The sequence below is a fragment of the Pteronotus mesoamericanus genome, unplaced genomic scaffold (assembly GCF_021234165.1).
Source record: "Pteronotus mesoamericanus isolate MK-2021 breed Mesoamerican mustached bat unplaced genomic scaffold, CSHL_Meso_final scaffold_232, whole genome shotgun sequence".
Lineage (NCBI taxonomy): Eukaryota > Metazoa > Chordata > Mammalia > Chiroptera > Mormoopidae > Pteronotus > Pteronotus mesoamericanus.
In genome coordinates this window covers 14,120,114-14,144,547 of record NW_026555311.1, presented here as the reverse complement: position 1 = coordinate 14,144,547, position 24,434 = coordinate 14,120,114, and the positions used below count along the sequence as shown (strand labels likewise).

At 36.0% G+C, this 24,434-nt stretch overlaps 1 protein-coding gene across 1 annotated transcript; it reads right to left on the bottom strand.

The window, feature by feature from the left end:
* Nucleotides 1-8,240: 8,240 nt before the first annotated feature.
* LOC129085334 (alcohol dehydrogenase E chain-like) lies at nt 8,241-24,191 on the bottom strand. The gene is given in 10 exon segments (XM_054591698.1): nt 8,241-8,847; nt 11,033-11,076; nt 11,078-11,172; nt 11,769-11,904; nt 14,563-14,823; nt 16,662-16,881; nt 16,979-17,066; nt 18,778-18,901; nt 20,955-21,056; nt 23,905-24,191. Coding segments are annotated over 10 exon segments (1,113 nt in total). The 5' UTR covers nt 23,923-24,191; the 3' UTR covers nt 8,241-8,822.
* Nucleotides 24,192-24,434: the final 243 nt, after the last annotated feature.

Here is a 24,434-nt window from a genome sequence, read left to right as displayed (position 1 = left end):
GCAGCAATATTTTCACTGATATGTCTCCTAAAGCAAGGGACATAAAGGAAAGAATAAACAAGTGGGACCTCATCAAAATAAGAAGCTTCTGCACGGCTAAAGAAAACATCAGCAAAATGAAGAGGGAGCCAACCATATGGGAAAATATATTCACTACTGATACATCAGATAGATATTTGATCTCCAAGATATATAAAGAACTCACTCGACTCCACTCCAAGAAGACAGATGGTCCAATCAAAAAATGGGCAAAGGACCTGGGCAGGCGCTTTTCCAAGGAGGAGATACAGAGGGCCCAGAGGCATTTGAAGGATACTCAGCATCACTAACCATTAGAGAAATGTAGATCAAAACCACCATGAGGTACCACCTCACACCGGTCAGAATGACCATCCTAAACAGATCAACAAACAACAGGTGCTGGCGAGGCTGTGGATAAAAGGGAACCCTAGTGCACTGTTGGTGGGAATGCAGACTGGTGCAGCCACTGTGGAAAGCAATGTGGAATGTCCTCAAAAAGCTGAAAATGGAACTGCCTGTTGATCCAGTGATTCCCCTGCTGGGACTATACCCTAAGGACACCAAAACGCCAATATAAAAGAACCTATGCATCCCGATTTTCATAGTAGCACAATTTACAATAGCCAAGTGTTGGAAGCAACCTACATGCCCATCAGTAGATGATGGATAAGAAAGTTATGGTACATATACACAATGTAATACTGCACAGCAGAAAGAAAAAAGGAACTACTAAACTTCGCAACAGTATGGCTGGAACTAGACAGCATTATGCTAAGTGAAATAAGCCAGGGGTCAAAAGACAAATACCAAATGATCTCACCTATAAGTGGAACCTAACCAACAATATGAAGATCAAGGAAAATAAGATCAACACTGAAAGGAAAAGAAACCAACAGAGACAAGAGGGAAAGAGGGAGCGGGGGCATGGGGAAAGGAAGGGAAGGAAAGTCAAGGAACATATAGCAAGGACTCATGGACAAAACCAAAGGAGTAGAGTTGAGGGAGGGTGGGAGGGAGGGAGGGGGCAAGGGAAAGTGGTGGGGGGAAGGCAGAGACAAATGTATTTGAAAAAATAATTAATTTTAAAAAAAGAAAGAAAATAAATTTCAAACTAAAAAAAGAAAGATTCCAATGCTATATATCACAGAACTAGAACAAGTATTTCAAAAATTTATATAGAACCACTAAAGGCCCTGCATAGCAACAGTGATCCTGAAAAAGAAGAGGAAAGTTGGAAAGTATATCAAAATATACTACAATGCCATAGTAATCAAAACACCATGGCACTGACATAATAATAGAAATAGGTCAATGGAACAGAATAGAGATCCCAGAAATAAACCCACACCTTTATATTCAATTAATATTTGACAGAGGAAACAATCAAATACAATGGGCTAAAGATAGTTTATTCAATAAATGGTGTTGGAAAATTGGACAGATAGGTGCAACAAAATGAAACTAGACCACCTTCTTATATCACACACAAGAATAAATTCAAAAAACATCAAAGAATTAAATGTCTGCCTAGATTAATAAAAATCCTAGCAGAAAACAGAGACAGCAAAATCTCAGACATTGCTTGTAGCATTTTATTGGATATATCTCCCCAGGCAGGGGAAACTAAAGAGAAAATAAAAACATGGGAGTATTTCAAATTAAAAAAATTTTCACATCAAGGGAAATCATAAACAAAATTAAAAGACAACCCACATAATGGGAGAACATATTCACCTATACATTTGATAAGGGACTAATCCAAAATTTACAAAGTACCTACAAAACTCAATACCAGATAAATAAACAACCCAACCAAAAATGGCTGAAGGACCTGAATAGATACTTCTCCAAAGATGGCCAATAGACATATGAAAAGATGCTCAATGTCATTAATCATCAGAGAAATGCAAATTAAAACTAGAATGAAATACCATCTCACACCTGTCAAAATGGCTATCATCGATAAATCAACAAACAAAAAGTGCTTGAGAGAAAGTGGAGAAAGGGGACCCTTTTGTATTGTTGGTGGAAGTTCAGACTGGTACAGCCAGTGTGGAAAGCAGTATGGAGATATCGCAAAAAATTAAAAATGGATCTGCTTTTTGACCCAGAGATCCTAGTTCTGGGAATATATCAGAAGGAACCCAAAACTCTAATTCGAAAGAACATAAGCACCTCTAGGGTTATTGCATTGTTATTTACAATCACCAAGATATGGAAGCAGCCCAAGTGTCCATCAGTAGGTGAGCAGATAAAACAACTCTGGGACATTTACACAATGGAATACTACTCAGTTGTAAAAAATAAAATTTTACCCTTTGAGACAGAATGGATGGACCTGGAGAACATTATGCTAAGTGAAATAAGTCCTCCAGAGAAAGACAAATACCATATGATTTCATTCATATGTGGAATCTAATGAACAAATTGAACTAACAAAGAAAATGGGGACAGACTCATAGATGGAGAACACATGACAGCTAGTCGGGGAGCAGGTTGGGGGGGAATTGAGCAAAAAAGAAAAAGGATTCATGGACATGGACATGTGATGATTGCTGAAGGGAGTAAGTATAAGGGGACTGAAAGGTAATGTAAAAATATATTATAAAGATTAAATTTAAAAAAAAAGAGATTACTAGTGTTTGGCCCCACGACAACTGTTCCTCTCATTCTCCAAGTAAATCTAAAAGATTGGGCAAGGGGAAGGCAAAATAGTCAGTGTCATGAGTTTTTGTCCCAGTGGGGAGCATTGTAGCTCTTTCCTCCCTTTCTATTTCATTCCCAGCCTGTGGGAGAAGCTGCAAGACATCTGCTCTCCCAGAGAGTTAGAGAGATATCCACTTTTGTAAGGAATGACATTATATATTCATGGTAGCTAAGTCCCGAGGTGTTATAAACTTTCAAGTTGTGAAAGTCTATTATATAAATTTCCCCCCTCCCAAATCACAGGGAAATAGCTTAATGTAGTTAGTTACATCTTTCAGGCATGTAATGATTTACTCCTCACTTAATGTTTAATTTTGGCACTAGTCAAAACACTCTCTTTCATGAATCATTTTTTTTCTTATCTACCAATTTCCCAATTGCCCAGATAGTAGACTAGTTCATAACAAAAAAATGTAATCAGTTTCAATAGGTTCATTCCTTCTTTATGCAATACTAATTATCTACGTATAAACTATCACTTAGATAGAGTTCTTCAATTTTTCTTCACTTACCAAAGTAGACAGAAATGTAATTCCTTTTAATAGATGTTTTGGAGAAAACAAGTTTGTTTATTTCACAAGAATTATTGTATCTTTAATGATGTGTGGAGAACCACTGAACTGAATGGTAATATAGACCCTAGGTCAGTAGCAAGGCTCATGCATAGTCTTCCAGTTTGGCCTCAGTTTTTTTGGACATACTGAAGTTGGATTACTGTACATTAATGTGATTTATTGCTGATTGCAAATGTCTAAATTAGCAAAATCAACATTTACTGGTCCCCATATGCATAAATTATAGGCAAGATTAATCCCATATATCTTCCTCATTTTCTTTATTATCTCAAAAACCTGTATGTTCATATATTTTGGCTTCCTCTCTCTGGTTCTAACTCCATCATCTGTAGCACTTCTATCTATTATTCCCCTTTTTAAAAATTTCCAGTCATTTTTTCTTTACTGCTCATGGGATGTTTACTTACTCTCTAGGAAGAATTTCCTCTCAGCCCTGTCAGTACTACTATTTTAGTCTATTTGTCTATTTATATACTTGCCTCTTTTACCTTACAACTTAACTCCTGAGCTTCTTTGTTAATGTCATTTGCTCCTCCTGTTCTCTTTCTCTTTAGTAGAACTGTCACTTTGAGAGGTAAAAAGGGGGTCTTTCTTCAGTTCTCTGGAATTCTTGACCCAATGTCTCCTCACTGTCTTCCTATCACCTCTGGGTGTTCCTTCTGTTTCCTTTTCACAGAACTTCTTTCTTTACCCCAAAGATGGAAACATTCCCACACTAGTCCACTGTTCTCTGAAATCATTTTTATTTTCATGGTTTTTACTTTATCTCTGCCTGAAATGATCACCTCATCTCCTGTGCCATCCTGGACCTCAAGTCTCATGTTTACTTACCGGATATCTTTTGAATGTCTTCTGTCACGTCAAAAAATCCATGTTTCTAAGACATAGCCATTTCTTTTTGATGCTTATTTTATGTTATTAAGATTATTCTTTTTTACCTCCCTTGATCTCCAAGTTTGTGGTCATCTTTGGTTTGTCTCCCTCACCACAGAAACCACTTTCTATGAGCCTTCCTTTATGGCATTTCTCACATCTGTCTCTTAAGATCCCTTTCTCATCTGTCTTGCTCATGTTCCACTGAAATTCTCTTCTATTTGGTCCCCTTGTCTAGCCTCAACCTACCTTTCCCACTGCTGTTATATTAATTTTCCAGACTAGAACATTTGCTAAACCTTCAATGGCTCTTTTCTTTAGGAAAGGAGCCAAAGTCTGCCATTAAGGGTCTCTCCACCATCTGGCATCTTTCTCCTTGTTCAGTCATCTTTCTTAGTTCTCAATGAATTGACTCACTCACAGTTCCACAGAGAGTAATGCAAACACCTCTGCCTGGGACCCTGAGCTGATACATTCTCCCTGACTAAAATGCTCCTTCAATTTATCTTTTTGATTTATTGTATTAATGTCCTATGCTCTCTGCCTGGGCAATATTATCTTTGTCCAGGGATTTAGGTAACAGCCTGTACTTGTCAAAACATTTGTCATTATAGATAACGGAATCCTTCCAACTAGTTTACACAGAAGGGCTTTCTTGAGGAAGGTATGTAGTGAGCAGGGTCACTGCGATGGCTGAGCAAGCAGGCTCTCAGCTGAGCTTTCATAAATAGTGTGAGAACCCAGCTTTCCCAGGGAATGGTGATTTTATATTGATCAGGGAGCTGCAAAGACAGGTGAAGTCAGGACTCCATCTCCAGAACCTGTCGGCCCTCACAGCAATCCACACTGGCAGAATGAATCCTCCATATCCTGTGTCTTTTGACAAAATGCAGCCCTTCAGCAGGTCTCTCATAAATCCATTTGATTAGCAGAGTGGAAATCACACTTTTGTATCTTGTAATGTTTTAAGGAAAATTCAGTGCCATGAAAGGAGAACTTACATGGGGTGGGGTGGGGTGGGGGGGGATTATCAAAATGGGAATCAACCCCTAAGTCACAGATTTAGTTCAGGACTTAATTCTTAGCTGCAGACTTTGTATAGACAACTCCAGCTAAAAATCTTAGAAGTGTCTCAAGCTTGTCAAATCCAATGCCAAATTTAACCATCTTCACTGCAAATACCTGATGCTATTCTCAGCTCCCAAGTTGAAGGGGCCTACAGTCCATTCTCAATTGTTAGCACAGACACTGGAATCAGCCTCAACTTTGTCTTCCACTATCTGTGGCCCCGCTCCTGCAGTCCTGGTGCCAAACCACCCACAATCCCTAAGAATATCTCATTCTGATGTACTCCTTCCCCTGAGACACTGATCTAAAACGGGCTCCATTCTCCCTTGTCTGTATGTAGCTAAACCCTTTTCACTCTGTTATTCTTCTCATCTCTAATGCCTCCTCCCAGGGCTGCAAGAACGAGCTTCTAACATGTTAATCTGATCATATTACCAGTCAGTTCAGAAAATGTTAATAGAGCTTCCATTACCCAGAAGATAAAATCTGAAGCTCTTCTGAGGAATTCTAGAATCACAGTTAACCAGCTCAGACATTTCCCATTGAGGAATTTTTCAGGTCAGCAATACTAAATGCTTATACTTTCCTAAACTCATCCCACTATTTCATGAGCCCTCTGTCTGCAAAGTTGTCCCCAGTTTTCCTTCTTGTTTATTAGTTTTGGATATAATTGTTATCCTCTCTCCTTCTTTCTCCACTCCTTTTTGTTCTTTAGAAATATTGTAGAGATGGAGAAAAAGAACTTAGAGATACACAGATCTTGCTCACACTGAGAAGTTAACCAGTATATTCTTCAATGTCCTGTCTTTGAATGTCCCCAAGGAGGAGAAGAAAGCAAAATAAAGGGCCACTAACAGCTCTAACTCTTTTCTGCTATACATTATAGTTTGAAGATTTTGGAAAGATTAAACAAATGCCTAGTATTTCCTTCCATTAATGAAGAGATTTACTTTGCTCCAGCTTTTCTTTCACTTCTAATTTACTGAGGTTTGAATTCAAGTTCAAAAGAAAGATTTAGTCACCCAGTTATTTCCCAATCTCTTTCTTCTATCCACTCTTAAATATGAAATTAGCTGGGAGATATTCATTATTTAAACTTAGAACTAAAATTCTTTTTTTACTTTTTTTAAAATTTAATTTTAATTTATTTTTTCAAATACATTTGTCTAAAATTCTTTTTGTTTCAAAATTATGGTGATACCCCTTAAGGCAATTAAATATCCCTGAAAACATTGTAAATGATTGGTTTCTGGGTCAGCAGTGGTGTATCAATAGTATAGTTAAATAAGCATTTCTGGTAAGCTCTCTGAACTTGCTTTCTCTCATAATAAATCTATTCAATTCTTTTTTGACACACTAAATACCCCAAAGACCAAACCTGAGTAAGGAGACCAGATGCTTTCTCTCTCTAGTTATCTTTTCTCATGAGTTGGCTTTGTTTGTGAGTAATTAAGCAACTTCTGGTTTCTCTTGATGATTGCGATAAGGCTGTGCAGATGGTCTTTCAGACTCTGGGTCCCAAGTGAATGAAAGGAGCAAACCGAGTCTGCACATCTGACCACTAATCTCCTTTGAATAGTGTTTGGTCTCCACAACAGTGCTCCCATTCTATTTTTATTCTCACCCCACTAATGTTGGTTTCTCTTTTTATGCAATGGCCTATTTCATGACAACTGCCAGGTATTTGACAGACAAATGGAATTCAATGTACTTCAAGAAAATTGTTACTTTAGAATTTTCAGAGAATGCATATTGAGGTTATTTGTACAATAATCATTTGCTAACAGAATTAAGTAGTCAGGTATGTAAGAATGTCATTATTAATTAAAGTGAGACTTGCTCTCACTTTAAGTTCTGAGTAATTTTCTAATGGCATTTGTCAAAATGAATTCCATGAGAGTGATGACATGCCCTGGTCTCCACCTGCTCCCCACAGCCTGGGAGGAAGGAGAGATGAAGGTGGATGTAAACCTCTGTGCAACCAGCAGTATTTTATGCTCATTAGTATGATGTGGGCACTTAGAATCATCTCATTTTTCTCTTGGTCTCACATCATCATGATCAATATGAAAACATTGGCGTACCCAGCAGCATGGACCCACAGTGTTCCATGATGTTCTCATAGGTGCGTTCTGAAGCCTCCTGGACTCTCAATATCTTTTTCAGCCTCTTATAAAACAATTATACTACTCCTTACATTAACATGACACTTCATAGTTGATACAGTCCTCTCACTTAGCATCATCCCATCTAATTATCCTGAAGCTATAAAGGGTATATAGAGTAATTTTTTAAATCAAAGGACAAAATGGGCTCAGAGAGGTTGAGTAACTTATAGGAGATCACAAGGAAGTGGGAGATGACATGCTCTAAATCTAGAATACTTTCCACAATACCAAACAGATAATAGACACAGAAACAAATATACTTTTGGAGACAACTAAAGCACCTTAAAGGAATAAACTTTCCATTACACATTTAGAGATAAAGCTCAAAATGCAAATCTTCCCCTAACTGAGAAAGTGTTAACAAATGTACCACAGGCTTACATATTTAAAAAAATTAAATTCCAGGGTTATAGTCTGGATTTAAGACAAGTTCTAGGTTGAAAATAAGTTTTGCAAAAATGTACATCTGCATATGTATAAATATGTGTATTTACTTAGAAAACATATTGCATTAGATATCTGTGCCATTTCTTATTACCATTTTATGTGCTGTGTCTACATCTGCTTCATCCTTATACTCTGTCCCAATATTACTTTTGAATTACTTATGACTCATTTCAGTTAATTGTAATAATTAATTAAGATGGTTTAACCAATAAGGCACTTTCATGAGTAAAAATTCCCTATTTTTAAAATGTTTCCAGGAACAGTTCAGTTTTCACATTTAATAGTTGAACTTCACAATTATCATAGGTAACCTTTTTTATTTAAAAGAACAATTACATATTTAGTGCAAAGAGTATAAAAGCAATAAATATGTTTTCCTGCATCATATAAAAATGTGTGTGCAACATTTCCCTAAGAACCTCCTTGCATTTAGATATTCTGGACCTTTTTCACTTAAGGGTCTGAGTGTATTTTTTCCCCCACACATAATTTTTACCTTAGGGTATTTGTACATTTCATAAAAAGGAAAATACAGACAGTGAGAGTAGAGGCAGAAGTACAAGGCTTCAAGCACAAGAGCCCATTATGTGTGTGTTAGGGGCAAATATAATGAGGACCTCTTCCACTGAGCTTCAGTTACTAAGGGTGGCTAAGATACAAAAAGTACAAGAAGTCAAAGAAATACTTTTCCTTGATGGAAAAGATGACATGATTCAACATGAGTGGAGTGATTTAGAAGGAAGGTTTACTGAACTCAATCAGCTGACGGTTCATCTAGTTTTCACTTAGATTTTAAACATTTGCCTGAAAAATGATTTCACATCAATTTTTGTTTCTTTGGAGAAGCTCCCACATGTAACTTATTGACAGCGCTTCTGAAGAACAGAATTACTGATCATGTATGGCTGATGTGCCAGATGATGAAGGAGCCAGAAGACTGCTGGAAGTGAAGCACTGCATGGTCTCAAAATGTCAGGATGGTGCGGATACTGAAACAGAAAATAAAAGATGTTAAATTGTTTTAATGTTTAGGTGATTCACACTCTTCCATGTGAGGGTCTAAGGAACCTTTGATGTGTGTTAGTGAAGAGCTGTAGGTGATCTCTGTCACTCCACTCATATCCCTATGCTTTCAAGTCAAGTCAAAGAGCAGCAGTTCACCTTTTCTGGGCTCTGTCTTGTGTTTTCCCCAAGCTTAAACTCAAACATAACATCCTGGACATGACGGCCATATAGGCTTTATTATGTATTATAATCCTCAAAAAATCATTTCTGAGCACCCACGTGCCTGGCATAAAAATGAATTCAAAACAACAATGAGTAATATGTTCTTGGTCTTTGTCACATACTCCATAGATGCTTCTTGCACATTTTATCATTTAAACTCAATTTAACAATGCTGTGAGACAGGTTTTAACATTATTTTCACTTTAGGGATTAAAAATACTGAGGTTTAGAGCGACTGTAACTTGCTTTAGGTCACATGTCTAGTGTGAAGTGCTGGGATTTAAACCCAAATACAAAATTGCACAAATTACAAGATGAAAGGTAACTTGCTTGAAAGAAGCAATGATGTAATAGTTACAATCATGTTGAAGGTTTAATAGAGCTCTGATAAAGCAGTACTTAAGGAGCCTTAGAAGTAGAATAAATTGATTTGTATTTAGAGAGACTCGCTCTTGGGAAGATCAGAAACGTAACATTTACACTGAAACTCATGTTCTTTCTAAAAACCATCTTCTGATGTATAAATGCTTTTAGGAAAAGATGGTCTTCATGCCTTTAAAAATTATATATATATATATATATATATATATATATATATAAAGAAATATATCTAGATAATTTAGAAACTAAAGGGGAGTGTAAATAAAATAAAAATATCCTGTTATCCCACAACTTAGAGATAATCAGTGTTAATATTTTCTTGCATTTTGATCAACTTTTTTCTAGACATATGTACATTTTTCATTGTGCTTGTTGAGAACTTGGGGTCATGTTGCATATATAAATTTATGTTATCTATTCTATAATCTGAAATTATATTATAAGAACTTCCCAATTTATGAAGTCATTTCATTTTCATGGCTATATTGGTTTCTAGTACATGCTGAATTTGAAACAATCCCATAATGTTGGACTTTTAGGATATTTCCAATTTTTGATATTATAGATAATAGTTGACCATGCTTAAATAGAAGTATTTGTATATCTGATTATTTCTGTAGAATAGATTCCCAGAAATAGGATTGCTGGTACAAAGCCTCGCTGGTGTTTTGTTTTTTGTTTTTCCTGATACAAATTACTAAATTGCTTTCTAGAAAGGATGTAATCTGATGCTCTGCAATGCTAGTTTCCTTCCTTTTTCAATAATAGTATCAGACTAAATGTCTAGTATAATATGCTATGTGTGTGGGTGCTTAAGAAATAATAAAACTTTCAACTTAAAGTGGAAAACTTCATGAGAAGAAGTATGAGTAGAAAAAGCATGGACTATGGAACCAGAAGGTGGAAATTAGGTATAACTGCCTATTACTCATTGTGCTTCCTCTATAATGCAAATGACAAAATTTTCTTTTTAGGTGGTCATAAAGTTAAATGTTAGGGATATGAAATGAAATTGGCTTGTTTTGCTAAGCTTTGAAAAAAAAAATAAGGCTTAAACATTCACAATAGCATTCTCCTTTACCATCATTTTTATTTGTGAAAAATTCTTTGTAAACTGAAAAAAAGAAATGTCAGTTTTTTAAAATAAATAATTGTGATATCTGTATAGAAAACAATCCCAACATAGTTCCACCTACTCCCATATGTAACTTAAATTTAGAGCCATTAATGGTCAGTCTCTTTAGGTGGCCAGGCAGAGGCTGCAGTGACTCCATGTTATGATTTTAATGGTGAGACTGATTTTTTTTTCCTTGCGAAGGTGAGTGTTCTCTTGTAAATAAAGATCAGTGGCTTTGATAATTTAGACTCATTGTAACCAACCAATGTAATTTCATTTCAGCAGAACAGGAAATGCAAAGCAACTGTTCCTAGCTTCTCACAATGTGATCTTGCATGCAAAGACTGAACTAGTAACGGAAAACCAAGGCACTCCAATATTTTTCTTATATTTTCACCCTTTTTGCTCTGTTAACCAAAACCCTACTATAAAAGGAAACTTAAAACTACCTCTTTCCAGAACGAAGCAGGTCAAAGCCTTCATTTATTTTTTTCAAAAGGTAAAACATGGGTTATTAATGAATCCAATGGAAACTTCTTAGCCATAAAGTCAGCCACAAGTTTGGGGACAGAATCTCTACTCTTAAAGCCTGAAAAGAAAAGGACATCATTGTTAGGGGGAGCTAGGGATAAGAGAATTGGAGAAGAGACTTTCTGAATAGAATGAAAATGAAAGTTCTACTTAGAGTACTACTACTGAGGTTAATAGACAAAGTGGTTCAATATCCTCTAGCAGTGGTTAGACTTTATTTATTTTTTCCTAAAAAAGTCTGCCTAGAAAAACAAGGTTCCCTAGTTATTAGCTCTTTTACAGAGAAATTATAGTATGGGTGGTTATTCCAAAAATCAAGGAACAATTTGTGAAATTGTCTAAATTTGGGTAATGAAAGCAGACATAAATTATTGCTATGAATTTCCTGGGTCCCACTAGATATATTCAGTGCCTTGTGGATTCACACATATAAGAAGAAGTGGTGATGAAAGACCCTAGTTTATGGGGACACCAGAAAAATCTGTCTTGGGATCTTGGGCATTAGTTCCATATCTAGTTGATTTAGAGCCTATAGATGCAAAGGATTTTAATTTTATTTTAACCATGTTGATTTTTAAAACCTGGCCTTGGCACTTGATAAAGGGAAGAAATTCTGAGGTTAAAAAAATTCAGCCCTCGAGCCTAAACACATACCACCAAAAAGTGCTCCTTTCCAGGTACGTCTAGTCAATAGCAATATGGGGTTCATGGAGAGATTTTGGAAATTAGGAAGTACTCCTACAATGATGCTGGTGCCATTTGCATTTTGACAGCATAACAAGGCAGCCACCTGGAATAAAATTCATATTTGCCATCATTGAAGAGTATTCTCTGATAGTCCTCACTCACGATCCACAGTATCATGTAGGATTGATTTAGCTAGATTGTGAACATGTGAAGGGAAGAGATTATATCTTCGGCATCTTCATTCCCCATTATGCCTGGGATAGTGCTGTGGCTTTAGGAAAAACCCAGAAAATATGTTTTGAATGAGACAATGGATGAATGAATTTGTGTACACTTAATTCTTTCTTATAAAGTAATGAAGAGGCAACATCATTACCAACATACCTATATAAAATCTGATTCCTTAAGCAGAAGTAAAGTTTTGTGATCACATGACTCACAGGCAATCTATGAGTTGGTTAACTTATTTTTTATTTGTTTATTAAATAGATACTTTGAACTCAGTACCTTCAACCAGGTGTTTTGATGGTGAACAAGATATAAGGTCAATTACATCATCACAGTTTGTTTCTTGTCCCCCGTGATGATCTCCCTTTTTAATGGTTCCCTATACTACTGTCCACTTCTAAAATGGACACTTTTTCTGATTTCTGTATTTTTCCAGCTTTGTTGAAGTATAAATACCAAATAAAAATGTATATTTTAGGTTATGCAATGTGATTTTTAGGGTGTATTACGTAGTAATTTAATATACACATGCAATATGAAGTGATTACCACAACCAAGTTAACATATCCCTCACATAGTTACCATTTTCTTTTCTTTTCCCTTCCTTCCTTCCTTCCTTTCTTCTTTCCTTCCTTCCTTCCTTCTTTCCTTCCTTCCTTCCTTCCTTCCTTCCTCCCTTCTTTTGTGGTGAGAACACTTGAGTTCTATTCCCTTAGCAAACTTGAAGTATAGAATACAATATTATTGACTACAATCACCATATTGTAGATTAGATTTTCAGAATTTGCTCATCAAAACTGAAAGTTGGTACCCTTTTACTAATATTTTCCCATTTCTTACCCCAACCCCAGCCCTGTAAGCACCATTTTACTCAGTGGCTCTAAAACTTCAACTTTATTAGATTTCACATATAAAGGAGATCATAAAGTATTTGTCTGTGTCTGGCTTATTTTACTTAGCATAATGTCCCCTAGATTTATTTATGTCTTTGCAAATGACAGGGTTTTTCTCATTTTATGGCTCAATAATATTCCACCAAATATAATAATTTATTTATGTATCAGTTGATAGCTACTTAGGTTATTTCCACATCTTGGCTATTGTGAATAATGCTTCAGTACACGTAGGGGTGCAGATATCTACTTGAGGTAGCGATTTCATTTCATTTGGATATGTTCCTAGAAATGGGATTGCTAGATTTATATGGTATTTCTATTTTTAATTTTTTAGGGACCCTCTATACTGCTTTTCATAATAGTTGAACCAATTTACATTCCCTCCAACAGTGCACCACAACCTTGTCAATCCCATTTCTTGACTTTTTGATAGCTGCCATCCTAACTTGAGTGGGGAGGTATTATCTCATTGAGTTTTGATTTACATTGCCCTGATAGTTAAGGATGATGAGCATCTTTGAACATACCTGTTGGCCTGAAATGCACATGTTTTAAATGTGATCTTTACTTCCCTAAAATGTATATTGACTTTACTTTAAACTATACCTATTATCTTAGAACTTCAAAAGAGAGTCTCCCTGCTCGAATCAGGGTTTTAAACGTATCTGTAGGAGGAAAACTTTTTCAGGGTCCTCAGCAATAGATAATGATTAGTCCTTTGATTTTGGAGTATGACATTTGAAAAACCAGGTAAGCTCAGAAACATGTGGCTATCAGATATTTGTTGTCTTCAAATAAAGCCACAGTCCAATTCCACATGAGAAACTGGAAGGAATATAGCTGGAGATGTCTTCCATGTGGTAATTGATAATATTTCTAATTATTGAAAGTAATGTTATGTATATTCTAGAGATGATGTAAGCACTGCAACCTTGGAAAACAGTGTTTCCTATCAGTAACACCAGCTAACATTTGACAGCTGGCACTGTGCTAAGTATTTTCCATGCATTATCTCATGTAATCGATAGCTAAGAGACATGTACCTCTTAAATTTTTTTGGTGGAAAAGTCTGATGACTTTTAAAAGTATTCAGTCTGATGCATAGATTTGGGTGCTTAATACATGTGTCAAGCACTGTGTTGTATGTTGTGGTAAAATAGGGTATATTTTATGTTGTTAAAATGATATGTGCCTTAAATTGCTTATTATTTTTTTTACCAAATTATGATTTATAAAAAAATCATAACTCATTAAAATATATAAAAATTATTAAACGATTTTGTTTAAAAATGTGAGGGGAAAGATTGAAAAATAAAACTTGCCAATTTCAGAAGAGAATTTGTATTATTCATATATACTTGAGTTTGAAATTTTAACTAAAAATGAACAAAGTAAATTTAAAATGGCTAAATAAAAAAACCTGTCTTCCCTCTCTAAAGGGGAAATAGTTTGCTTAGCTGATGGAATGAAACTTTTCTTGTAATAACAAATTAAGCAATCCAGGTATCAAATAGGAGATAGAAAATCACCATTCAAAATTTTTAAAATATTCTGTACATACATTATTTATATTCTACTGCCTAAAAACATACTCCAGAATGCAGAAACACATAATCAAGGCATTTCATGATACCTACCATGGTATCAAGCCGACCAATGACTTCAAATGGAAAATCCACACCTCCACTGGTCATTTCCTTCAGTATCTCCTGGATGGGTTTCTTGAAGTCCTGTGGGCTGATGCACTCAGTGGCACCCACTTCCTTTGCCTTCTCAAATTTGTCTTTGTTGATGTCCACCCCAATGATCCTGGTGGCTCCAGCTGCTTTACAGCCCATGACCACAGACAGGTCGACTCCTCCAAGGCCAAACACCGCGCAGGTGGAGCCCTGAGTGACCTGTGTTTCAGAAGATGCAAAAAGAAAAATGGATTAAGTAATGATTGCTGCAAAGAGTGTAAGCTGTATGAAGTCCCGAGGAGCTTTAACACCTCTCAGTGACCAGGTCACAGCCCATAACCAATTACACTGTTACAAGAATCTCTGCAGGCAGAGATCCATAACTATTACAAGAATCTCTGCAGGCAGGACCCAGCTCCCAGGTGACTCCGATGGGAAGCCCAGGCTGGGAGCCCATTGACTGGATGATCTCTGAGCTCTAAATGCCAATAACTCCCAACTTGCATGGAATCTAGTGGCTGAAATACATTGACAGGCTTCAGTAAATTGCACATACACAAAAGCAAATTTTGGGAAGTGAAATAAGCTGGAAAGGTATTCCAGGAGACTGAAAACTATCTGACCAAACCCTCAATGATTAACTCCTTAGTTCATTAACTTTCAGTAGTCATGGTCAATATAATGAGAGCAGAAATTAGCTGTAAGGCAGAGAAGAGTTATCCTCAGCTTAAAACCAAACCTAACAACTAGGGAAATTTAACTGGAAACTTTTAAGATAATATAGCTTGGGACTAATGCAATATTAGTGGGCCTTTATCCTTGTTTTTTAAAAGATATACTAACGAACAATAATGCAATAAAAAGTTGGTCTACATTTTAATAATGGTTGAAATTTATTATCATGAGTGCCCTTGGCTTTTGCTCTGATCTGCTCAAACAGATGATACAGTTGCACAAGAGACTTAGAGTCACAGAATTTTGAAAAACATGTGGTGTCAGTTGTTGAAATAGAATAAGGACTGTTTAATATGTCTAGTCAGCTTTAAGAGTCAGCCTTCAGTGTGGGTAAAATATTCCTTTTGTCTCTACTAATCAATCATTCTTTGAGATACAACATCACTTTTTACTTTAAGTAGAAGAATATGGGGCTTGTGATTGTGATTTTAAAATGTAGGTAATAATATATTATGGTTTAACATTCAGCAGGAATTTTGAAAAAGATGCTCATCACAGTTCTCATACTAACCAGCCATAAGATTTTGGGCAAATAGCTTTATGTATCTGGGCCTTTTAGATTTCCAACTTTTTGGGAAGAGGGACCTTTAAAGAATTTCTCCTTCAGACCTACCACCTCTGAAGGGAGGGTGTGTGTGTGTGTGTGTGTGTGTGTGTGTGTGTGTGTGTATTTTCATGGCAGGGGAGGAGAAGCAGCAGTGAAATCCCCTAATGAGTGGAATAAATGCAAAATGCATCACTGAAGCTTCATTGCTTTTGTCATAGGGATCTACAAAGCAGATACGTTGGTGATGCTTGGTCTGGTGGTATAGCAGGTAAGGCTTTGGAATCTACTGTTGATCCTAATTCTGGCAGTAGAGGATTCATGGACTAGATTCTCCTCAAAGGCAACCCTTCCATTTCTTTTACTTTCGCTGCCTCAGAAACTAGCAGAACCTACTGTGCCTAGTATTATGTTTGTGCTGACTCACCAGAGAATGACTAAATGAAGTCCCAGCTCTAAAATTTAGTAGTCTCATAGGAACAAATATAGAAAAATAATGATTGAAAATGCCATCTTTACTTTTTCTTTACTAATTATCAACAGCTTTTTCACTTGTTATAGATAAATTTTCCCTCCTAATTTTTTCTCAGGACATTGTTCTACTCATAATCAACAACTTAAATTCTATGGAGTATATCGATGTTATTGTGGTAGCAGGGTGGGAAAGCTTCCAGTAAATCTATGAAGAATGATCTCTGATTCCTGTGAGAAACCACTTTCCTTTTGGTTCCTGACTGTCTTGAGTGCAACTGGTTTTATCATCCATTGTCATTCGTACCTTGGCAACTTTGACTGCAGACCCATAACTGGTAGTGAAACCACAGCCAATGAGACCGACTTTCTCCAGCGGTGAGGCTGCATCAATCTTGGCCACTGAGATTGCGTCCATCACAGTGTACTGGGAGAAGGTACTGGTGCTAAGGCAGTGGTAGACAGGCTTCCTTCTGCAGGTGAACCTGCTGGTACCATCCTGCATGGTCCCCCTAGGCATGCTTATACTGGCAAATGCAACACACAGACACATAAGAGCATGAGACAGGAGCATAATCAATGTGTAAATTCATTGGCTGTGTTAGGAGAGTATTGGAAACATACTCATTTTTCAAGCAGAAGTTGCCTTCTGGGTGTTTACAGACACTGCATTTTCCACACTGGGGAATAAAGAGTGGGATGACTTTGTCACCTGGAGGAGGATAAAACAAATTCTTATTAAATGTCTACCCAGGAATTAATAGAGTAAGAACCCAAAGCTAATGGATATGAATTAGAGGTGGTTGTCTTTGAGTAGGCTCTAAGAAATATGATCCAGTCACCACGGTGTCATTGGTCATTATCTGGCAGCATTGTTATTGGTTGGGGTTTATATGTGTCTGAAGATTGCCAAAGAGGAAATGCATATGTGGGAAACAACATGGATTTTAAAATGTTTTTACTGCATTAATGGTTATCTTTTATTCTGTGCTTTTTTTTCTTTGTGGTTTTATACAGATCTCATTTAACCCTTAATAATCAAACCTTAAATATTCTTACTGTAAATATATATAAATTTTAGTTGTGAAAGGCTGCCATAGTTTCATTAGATGCTGGGGATAGTCAGTATTTTGAAATAGTTTAGGATACAGTAAAAACGAGGATATTGACAGTCATTTTTTTGCTTTTCAAAGTGACTATTTTTATTATGAAATGAGTGCTTATTTTTAAAATTTTAGTTTTTTTTAAAGAAAAAGTAACAATAATGGGACCAAAAAAGATTCAAGAAACTCCTTTGACAATCTCAACCTTCAGTAATGAGTTAGGTGCTTTCTTTTAGGATAAGAACTGACTTTCAAATGTTTTTAGTTGAATTATTTATTTTCCCTGCTATAGTAGAGGGAGACAGGGTGAAAAAATAAGGGTGTCATTTATTATTAATTTATTTCTAGCTAAAGGAAATGCTAAGAACTGAAACCCAAATAAGACCATTTATTTTAATATTTTTCTGTCCATAGGTTAATTAAGTATTTTACAATGGGGGAGGTCGAATTTACTGGCTGAAGTGATTTTTTTTTTATAATTAAATGTTTTATTTTAAATGATCTATTCGACTCATCCACAAAACCCATAAAAATGGTTGGGCCATAACATTTAATAGATAAACTTTATATGGAGATGACAGCATAAACATTTTGCATTTATTCAGTCTTTATCTCTAAAAATATTTAGCTATATTAATGCACAATAAAATGAAGACAAAATAAATATTAAAGATAAATTAGTACTTTGTAACCATGGTTAAGTATGATAAAACAGATACTGTTTATGGCAGGATGATAGGTCTCTCCTTTCCTTCTAACTAGTCTGTTTCATTCATTCTGTGTTCAAGAAGGGAGGCCACATTGGAAGAGAAAACCACTAACCAAGTTTCACTTCCCACTTAGGAGAAGATTATGTTGAGTCAGTCAGAACCTAAAGGCCCCTAACCTGCCAAGTCAGCACAGAACAGTTTAATACACTGATCTCTAGGCCCAGGACACAGACTAAAGTTTTTCCCCTTGTCTTATTTGTAGTTCTTCAACTTGAGAGAAGACAGTGCTTGGCAACACTAAAATGGTTTATTTGGTTATGAACTCTGTCAGGAAGTGGGTCTCTTTTGATCTTCTTGTATTGCCAGGATCTAACTTGGCACCTGACATCTAATAGGTACTCAACAAATACTTGCTGACGGAGAATACGTGAGTGCTTGAAAGCATACATGCCTGAGGCAGGCAGGGAGACAGGAGAGGAAGAGACCTCTGTTCAAGCCCAAACTCTGCTTCAGCCTTCAACTAGGTCTTTCATCTCACAGTTTCATCATCCGGGCTGGATGATCTTGGGGTCCTGAACAAAGGTACATTCTCAAAGTGTGAATTCTCTACCTGGTTTTACTGTAGTCACCCCTTCTCCAATGCTCTCCACGATGCCGGCTGCCTCATGGCCTGTGATCACAGGAAGAAGAGTGACTATGTGTTCGTCCGTCCGACAGACTTCTGAGTCCACCATCTACAGGGTAAAGAGAAGATAATTAGATTCAGAAGAACTAGTGTTCCTCAGATGGACCAATTTCCTGAAGCTGGACTTTTAAAGAGTTTTCAAGGATTTTGCTAATAATCCCTACTCTTCCTAAATACAAAAGATTCTGCTTGTTCCAAGATTATTCAGTCTAAAACTCACCTACACTTTTCTTTCCTGCCTTAAGCACTTCAGAATAATCTGTGAAGTAATTGTTTCTGAAATGTTTAAGTCTCATATAATAGACAAGAATGCATCCTTTTTTACAGAAGTAGAAACTGCAGATTAGCACCAAGACAATTAAATCAGCTAAATTTCACCATCTAATGCTAACTGATTTTAAAATCTTTATATAAAACAAACCTACAGTAATGAGAGGGAAGAAGGGAGGGAGGAAATGGGGAAAAGAAGGAGAAGGGTCAAATCAAGAAACATGTATAAAGGACCCATGGACAAATCCAAAGCGAAGAAAGGTTGAGGGTAGGAGGTAAGCGTGGGTGGGGCAGGGGAAAGTGGTGGTGGGAAAATGGAGACACATGTATTTGAACAATAAAAAAAAAATCTCTCTCTCTCTATATATCTCCTCATATTCCTTTGCACTTTTTCCTGTATGAATATATCAATTATTTTTATTTTATTGAATTTCAATCTAAAATGGAATCATTAGATATAAAATGGAAAATCTCATACTTGTACCATCAGGAAAACAAAACACAAGGACTGAGAGACTGAATTCCTTAAATGCCTGATTTACGGATATTGGTAACATTGTTATTTTCCTAAATAATAAATACTTGGCCAGGGCTTGCTTCATATCAGCCTTGGGAAATTTTGTTTGTGGCTTCCAGAGACATGAATGGACTGGTTTTGTCTTTGTGGTGAATTTTCAAAGCTTGTCTCCATTTGTATTTTGTTTTAAAGATGAAAAAAAAAAAATGACATAAAAACAAAAGACTACATTGCTGCAATATTATCATCAGAATAAGCAAAATTCAAGGCCCAAACTAATTAAACAAGGATAAAGGAGTATTATATAACAATAATAATAGAAGATGCCTCATTAAAAAATATGCATTTTAACAGACTGTAACTGAACTCTTAAAATTTCTTGCCTACCTCAGACTGCCTAAGGTCAGACAAGGTCCACATCTGACATCATCAGAGGCAGGTCCAGAAAGTAAAAACAGCAGTCTTCAACCATAGAAGTTCACACCACAAAGTCAGGAAATTAAAACAGATCAACTTAAGAAGCAGAAGCAAAAGAGAAGAGTCTCACAAATAATGGGAAGACAAAGACCTACGCCCTACTTGAAGGGAAAGGAGGAATCCTCACAAAGACAACTAAATGAAATAGAGGCAAGTAAACTATCAGATATTGAGTTCCAAACAACGGTTCTAAGGAAGCTCAATGAGCTCAGTGAGCTCAGAGAGAATTACAAGAAAATACACGGAAACTATGAGGAACTTACTGCAAACTGTATCAGCATGAAAAATGACATAGAAACTCTCAATAAGATTCAAGAGGAAATGAAGAATAGAATGTCTGAATTGAAGAACATAGTAGAAGGAATCAAAAGCAGACAAGATAAAGCTGAGGACCGAATCAGCGAGCTGGAGGACAAGGTAGAAAAAAGCTCCCAGAAAGAGCAAGAAAATGAAAAAAGACTCACAAAGAATGAAGAGGCATATAGGGAAATGCAGGACAACCTGAAATGTAATAACATCTGGATAATAGGGATACCAGAAGGAGAAGAGGATGAGGAAGTGATAGAGAACCTGTTCAAAAAAATAATGATGGAAAACTTCTCTCATTGGAGGAGAGAAAAAGACACACAAGTCAGACATTAGGATTATATTGTATATATTCTTTCTTCTCTTTTTAAAAATTTAACAATTTGTATTTATATCTTTCCTTAACAGGAAATGCAATTCCATTGTTTGGATTGCCATATAAAAAGTGCCTCAATGAATTTTTGGTTATTTCTATTACTATTCTCTGAGTTTTTTAAACCTAAAATTAAATAGAAGTGAAAAAATGTTTCACCTTTATACGAACTTCATGAGCCTTAGGGGGTGCTACCTCCAGCTCCTCAATGGAAAAGGGTTTCTTTAGCCCCCATAGCACAGCTGCTTTGCATTTTATTACCTGGAAATTGAATAGAAAGATGATACCCATGTTTCCCATTCTTGAAGTCAGGGATTGTGACTTTCATCTTTTTATGCGCAACAACTAGTCCCATGTCTGGAACTTAACAAATGTCACATAGCAAGAAACAACCTCTGATTTGCAAAAACAAACAAACAAACAAAAACCCTCTAAAACATGTAAAGCAATTATATAAGAATTAACTATGAGACACTGAGGTAAAACAGAACATGTTCTCTTAGGCCATCCTTATGTTGTTCCTTTTTCCAAGGGTTGTTTATTCTTGACATTTCCTGATGCGGCCCTGAAATTCGTTGTTTACCCACAATTGTTAGCTTGTACATGAAGTTGTAAATCACATTTTTTTTCCCTCTGTAAGATTCACTGTCCGTTTACATAAAAGCTACTTCTCTCACTCAACTTTTCCACTTAAGTCCAAAACGATCTGGCTTTGATTCCACTGCACACTTGCTTCTCTGCATAGGAGTTCTCTTTCTCTACTTGTCTGTTCTCCTTCATTGACTTTTCACTCCCCACTACTTCTCTGTGCTACCTGTTTGCATCACTCATTTGAAAATGAGCTTTGGTAGCTCAGTTTTCTTATCTAATTTTTGTGTAGCTATTCTTTCCAGATTAGATGTGAGCCATAAAATGCAGTGCTTATAGCTATACACACACACACTCTTACCCACATATACACATATGTATTTAAAAATGGGATAACTGTGTGTTTGACTTTTTAGCTAGTATAGCTTACTGATATTCTTCAAAATTAAAACTGAACATATATTTTTAGTACTTGAGAATATAATAACGCACTTGTCTTCATTGTTACAAAGTTTATATATTTTGGAGTTTTTTCTAGACTGACAATTTGGTATTATAATTATGAATTTATAATTCATATGAATATTAAAATTAAATGGAAATTTATCCTGTTGACACTTTATTTCCTTATTTACATGTCAATTCTCCCCCTTTGATGAGTGTTTGTCCTGGTCAATGTCACAGTAAATATGAGACTACTTAGAAATAGCACACTAATAGAATAAAAGTCTTGATTATCAGGTGTTTATACAATGGGCAAGCACTTTGTGACCTGTGCTGAATGAGTTACATGCTTGATCTTTAAACCTCACAGGATAATACCATTAACGTATTGTTCTATTTTACGGATGGCAAAGTCGAGCCCCTGTTGACTCAGCAATGGACTAATTTTTGCATTCACAAGGTTGGCTGTCAGAGAGTGAAGATCAATTCAAAGTTATCTTTTCACCATCCCATGGTAGTCAAAGACTAACCAAAGTTTGAATAACAAGAACGACAAAAGCAATGATTAACATTTATTGAATTATTTCCATGTCCCAGGCTCTATCTAAAGTGCTAAGGAGCATTAACTTATTAAATTCTCAAAACTATCTTATGAAATAGGCATTTTTATGATTGCTATTTAGCACTTGAGGAAAATATAGCATGGGAAGAATACACAAACAAAGTGCTGCCACAAAGCTGAAAACTATTGATGTTGCACCAGAGGTGGGGAGGATCGATTGCTTATTGTTTATTGTTCTCATGAATATACTTGGTTTGCTCTCTTGCTCTCTGAACTCATTATTTCTTTCAAGCTGAGTTTTGACAAATTTAATTTTTATTTTCCTTAACTATTCTTCATTTAGAATGTAATATGCCGTTGTAAATGCTGATCAGTAATAAATGAAAAATAAAGAGCTGAATGAGAAAAGTGACAATTGGCTACCCTTGAGATTTCCAACCAATATTACTGATATGTAGGCCTGTTGTGTAACACAGTGTGTGTAGAAACCTCAGAATCTTTAAATCGAGTTATGATAGCAAAGTATCAGAGTTTGTGATCCACTCTCAGTACAACGAGTATACCAGACACTTTTGGAATTGAGCAGTTAAACAATATGAATTGGGCCCTGGTGTGGCTCAGTGGATTGAGTGTCAGCCTGTGAACCAAAGCGTCGCTGGTTCAGTTCCCAGTCAGGGCACATGTCTGCGTTGAGGACCGGGTCCCCAGTAGGGGGTGCGCGAGAGGCAACCACACAATGATGTTTCTCTCCTTCTCCTTCTCCTTCCCTTCCCCTCTCTCTAAAAATAAATAAAGAAAATCTTTTAAAAAAACAATATGAATTGATTATATTGAGTGAGCACATGCATTCCTCTGCATTGAACAGGTAAGAAAAATTATGGAAGCCCTAGAACCACATATACCTGTTCCTACTATTAATAAGCGATTCAAACTATGTCAAGTAATTTTTGATAAAATTATATTGACTTTTGCGTGAAGAAGGTATTGTTCCATAGGATTTATATAGAAATTTCCTGGATTGAGCCATAATCAGACCCTTTAAATCAGAGTTTGCACGCTGATGTTGGCTTGCTTAATCTTGATGATTCTAATGCTTTGAGACCAATAAAACTTTTATCAGACTTAACTTTTCTCCTGTGTCCATAAAAAGAAGATGATTACAAAGAAGAACATTTAAATTATGGTTCTTAATATAGATATAAATTGTTCAAAAATCTTTCTAACTATAGATTTTCAAATTACTCATGATTAGCGGTAACTACTGAACATTTATTTAATATAGGAAATAAAGACCCTAATAGATACAGATGTTATACACTCTTGCTAATGATATTTAGGAACAGCCTATTCAATTATAGTTAAACATATATTGCATAATGAAGTGTATATTCTATTTTATATTTCAATATATATTGTTTCTAATTTAGATATAAATTAAATTATTCATTAAATACTATATCTTTTTGTGTACTACAAAATGAGGTTACATTTTCAGAAGTTTAAAAAAATGCTTACCCTTCCTTCTGTGCTCATGATTCTGTTCTCTCTGGAGGCCAGGAGACTGGGGGATTCTTGCAGACTCTTTCCTGCTTGAGTACATACAACAGCTCTATTGAACAGGGACTTTGTTGCTCAAGTAATGCCCAGTTCCACACATGTGATCTGAAGTTTTAAGCCACACCCATCAGGTTGTTCCCAAACCATATCAAATCAGAAAGAAAAAGGCACTGAATTAGCCCTCAAAACTGGACTTTGTTTTCAATATGCTAATTAGAGGTAAGAACTTGATGTATTTGGTTATATCCTTAGGCACAAGTTTTAAGCTTTCTGTCTCTTTTTCCTGGATTCCATATTTATTCCCTTTCAATCCTCTGTTTTAGTGTTCTGTGCATTAATCTCCAATTTCTAATCCACCTGTTGCAGTTGGAAAGAAGGAAGATTGAGGAAGAAGCACACATGACATAGGACAGACAGAACTACAAGACAGAGGAATGTTTGCTTCAGCACTCTCCCCCTCTTCATAGCAGAGAAGTCAGACACCAATC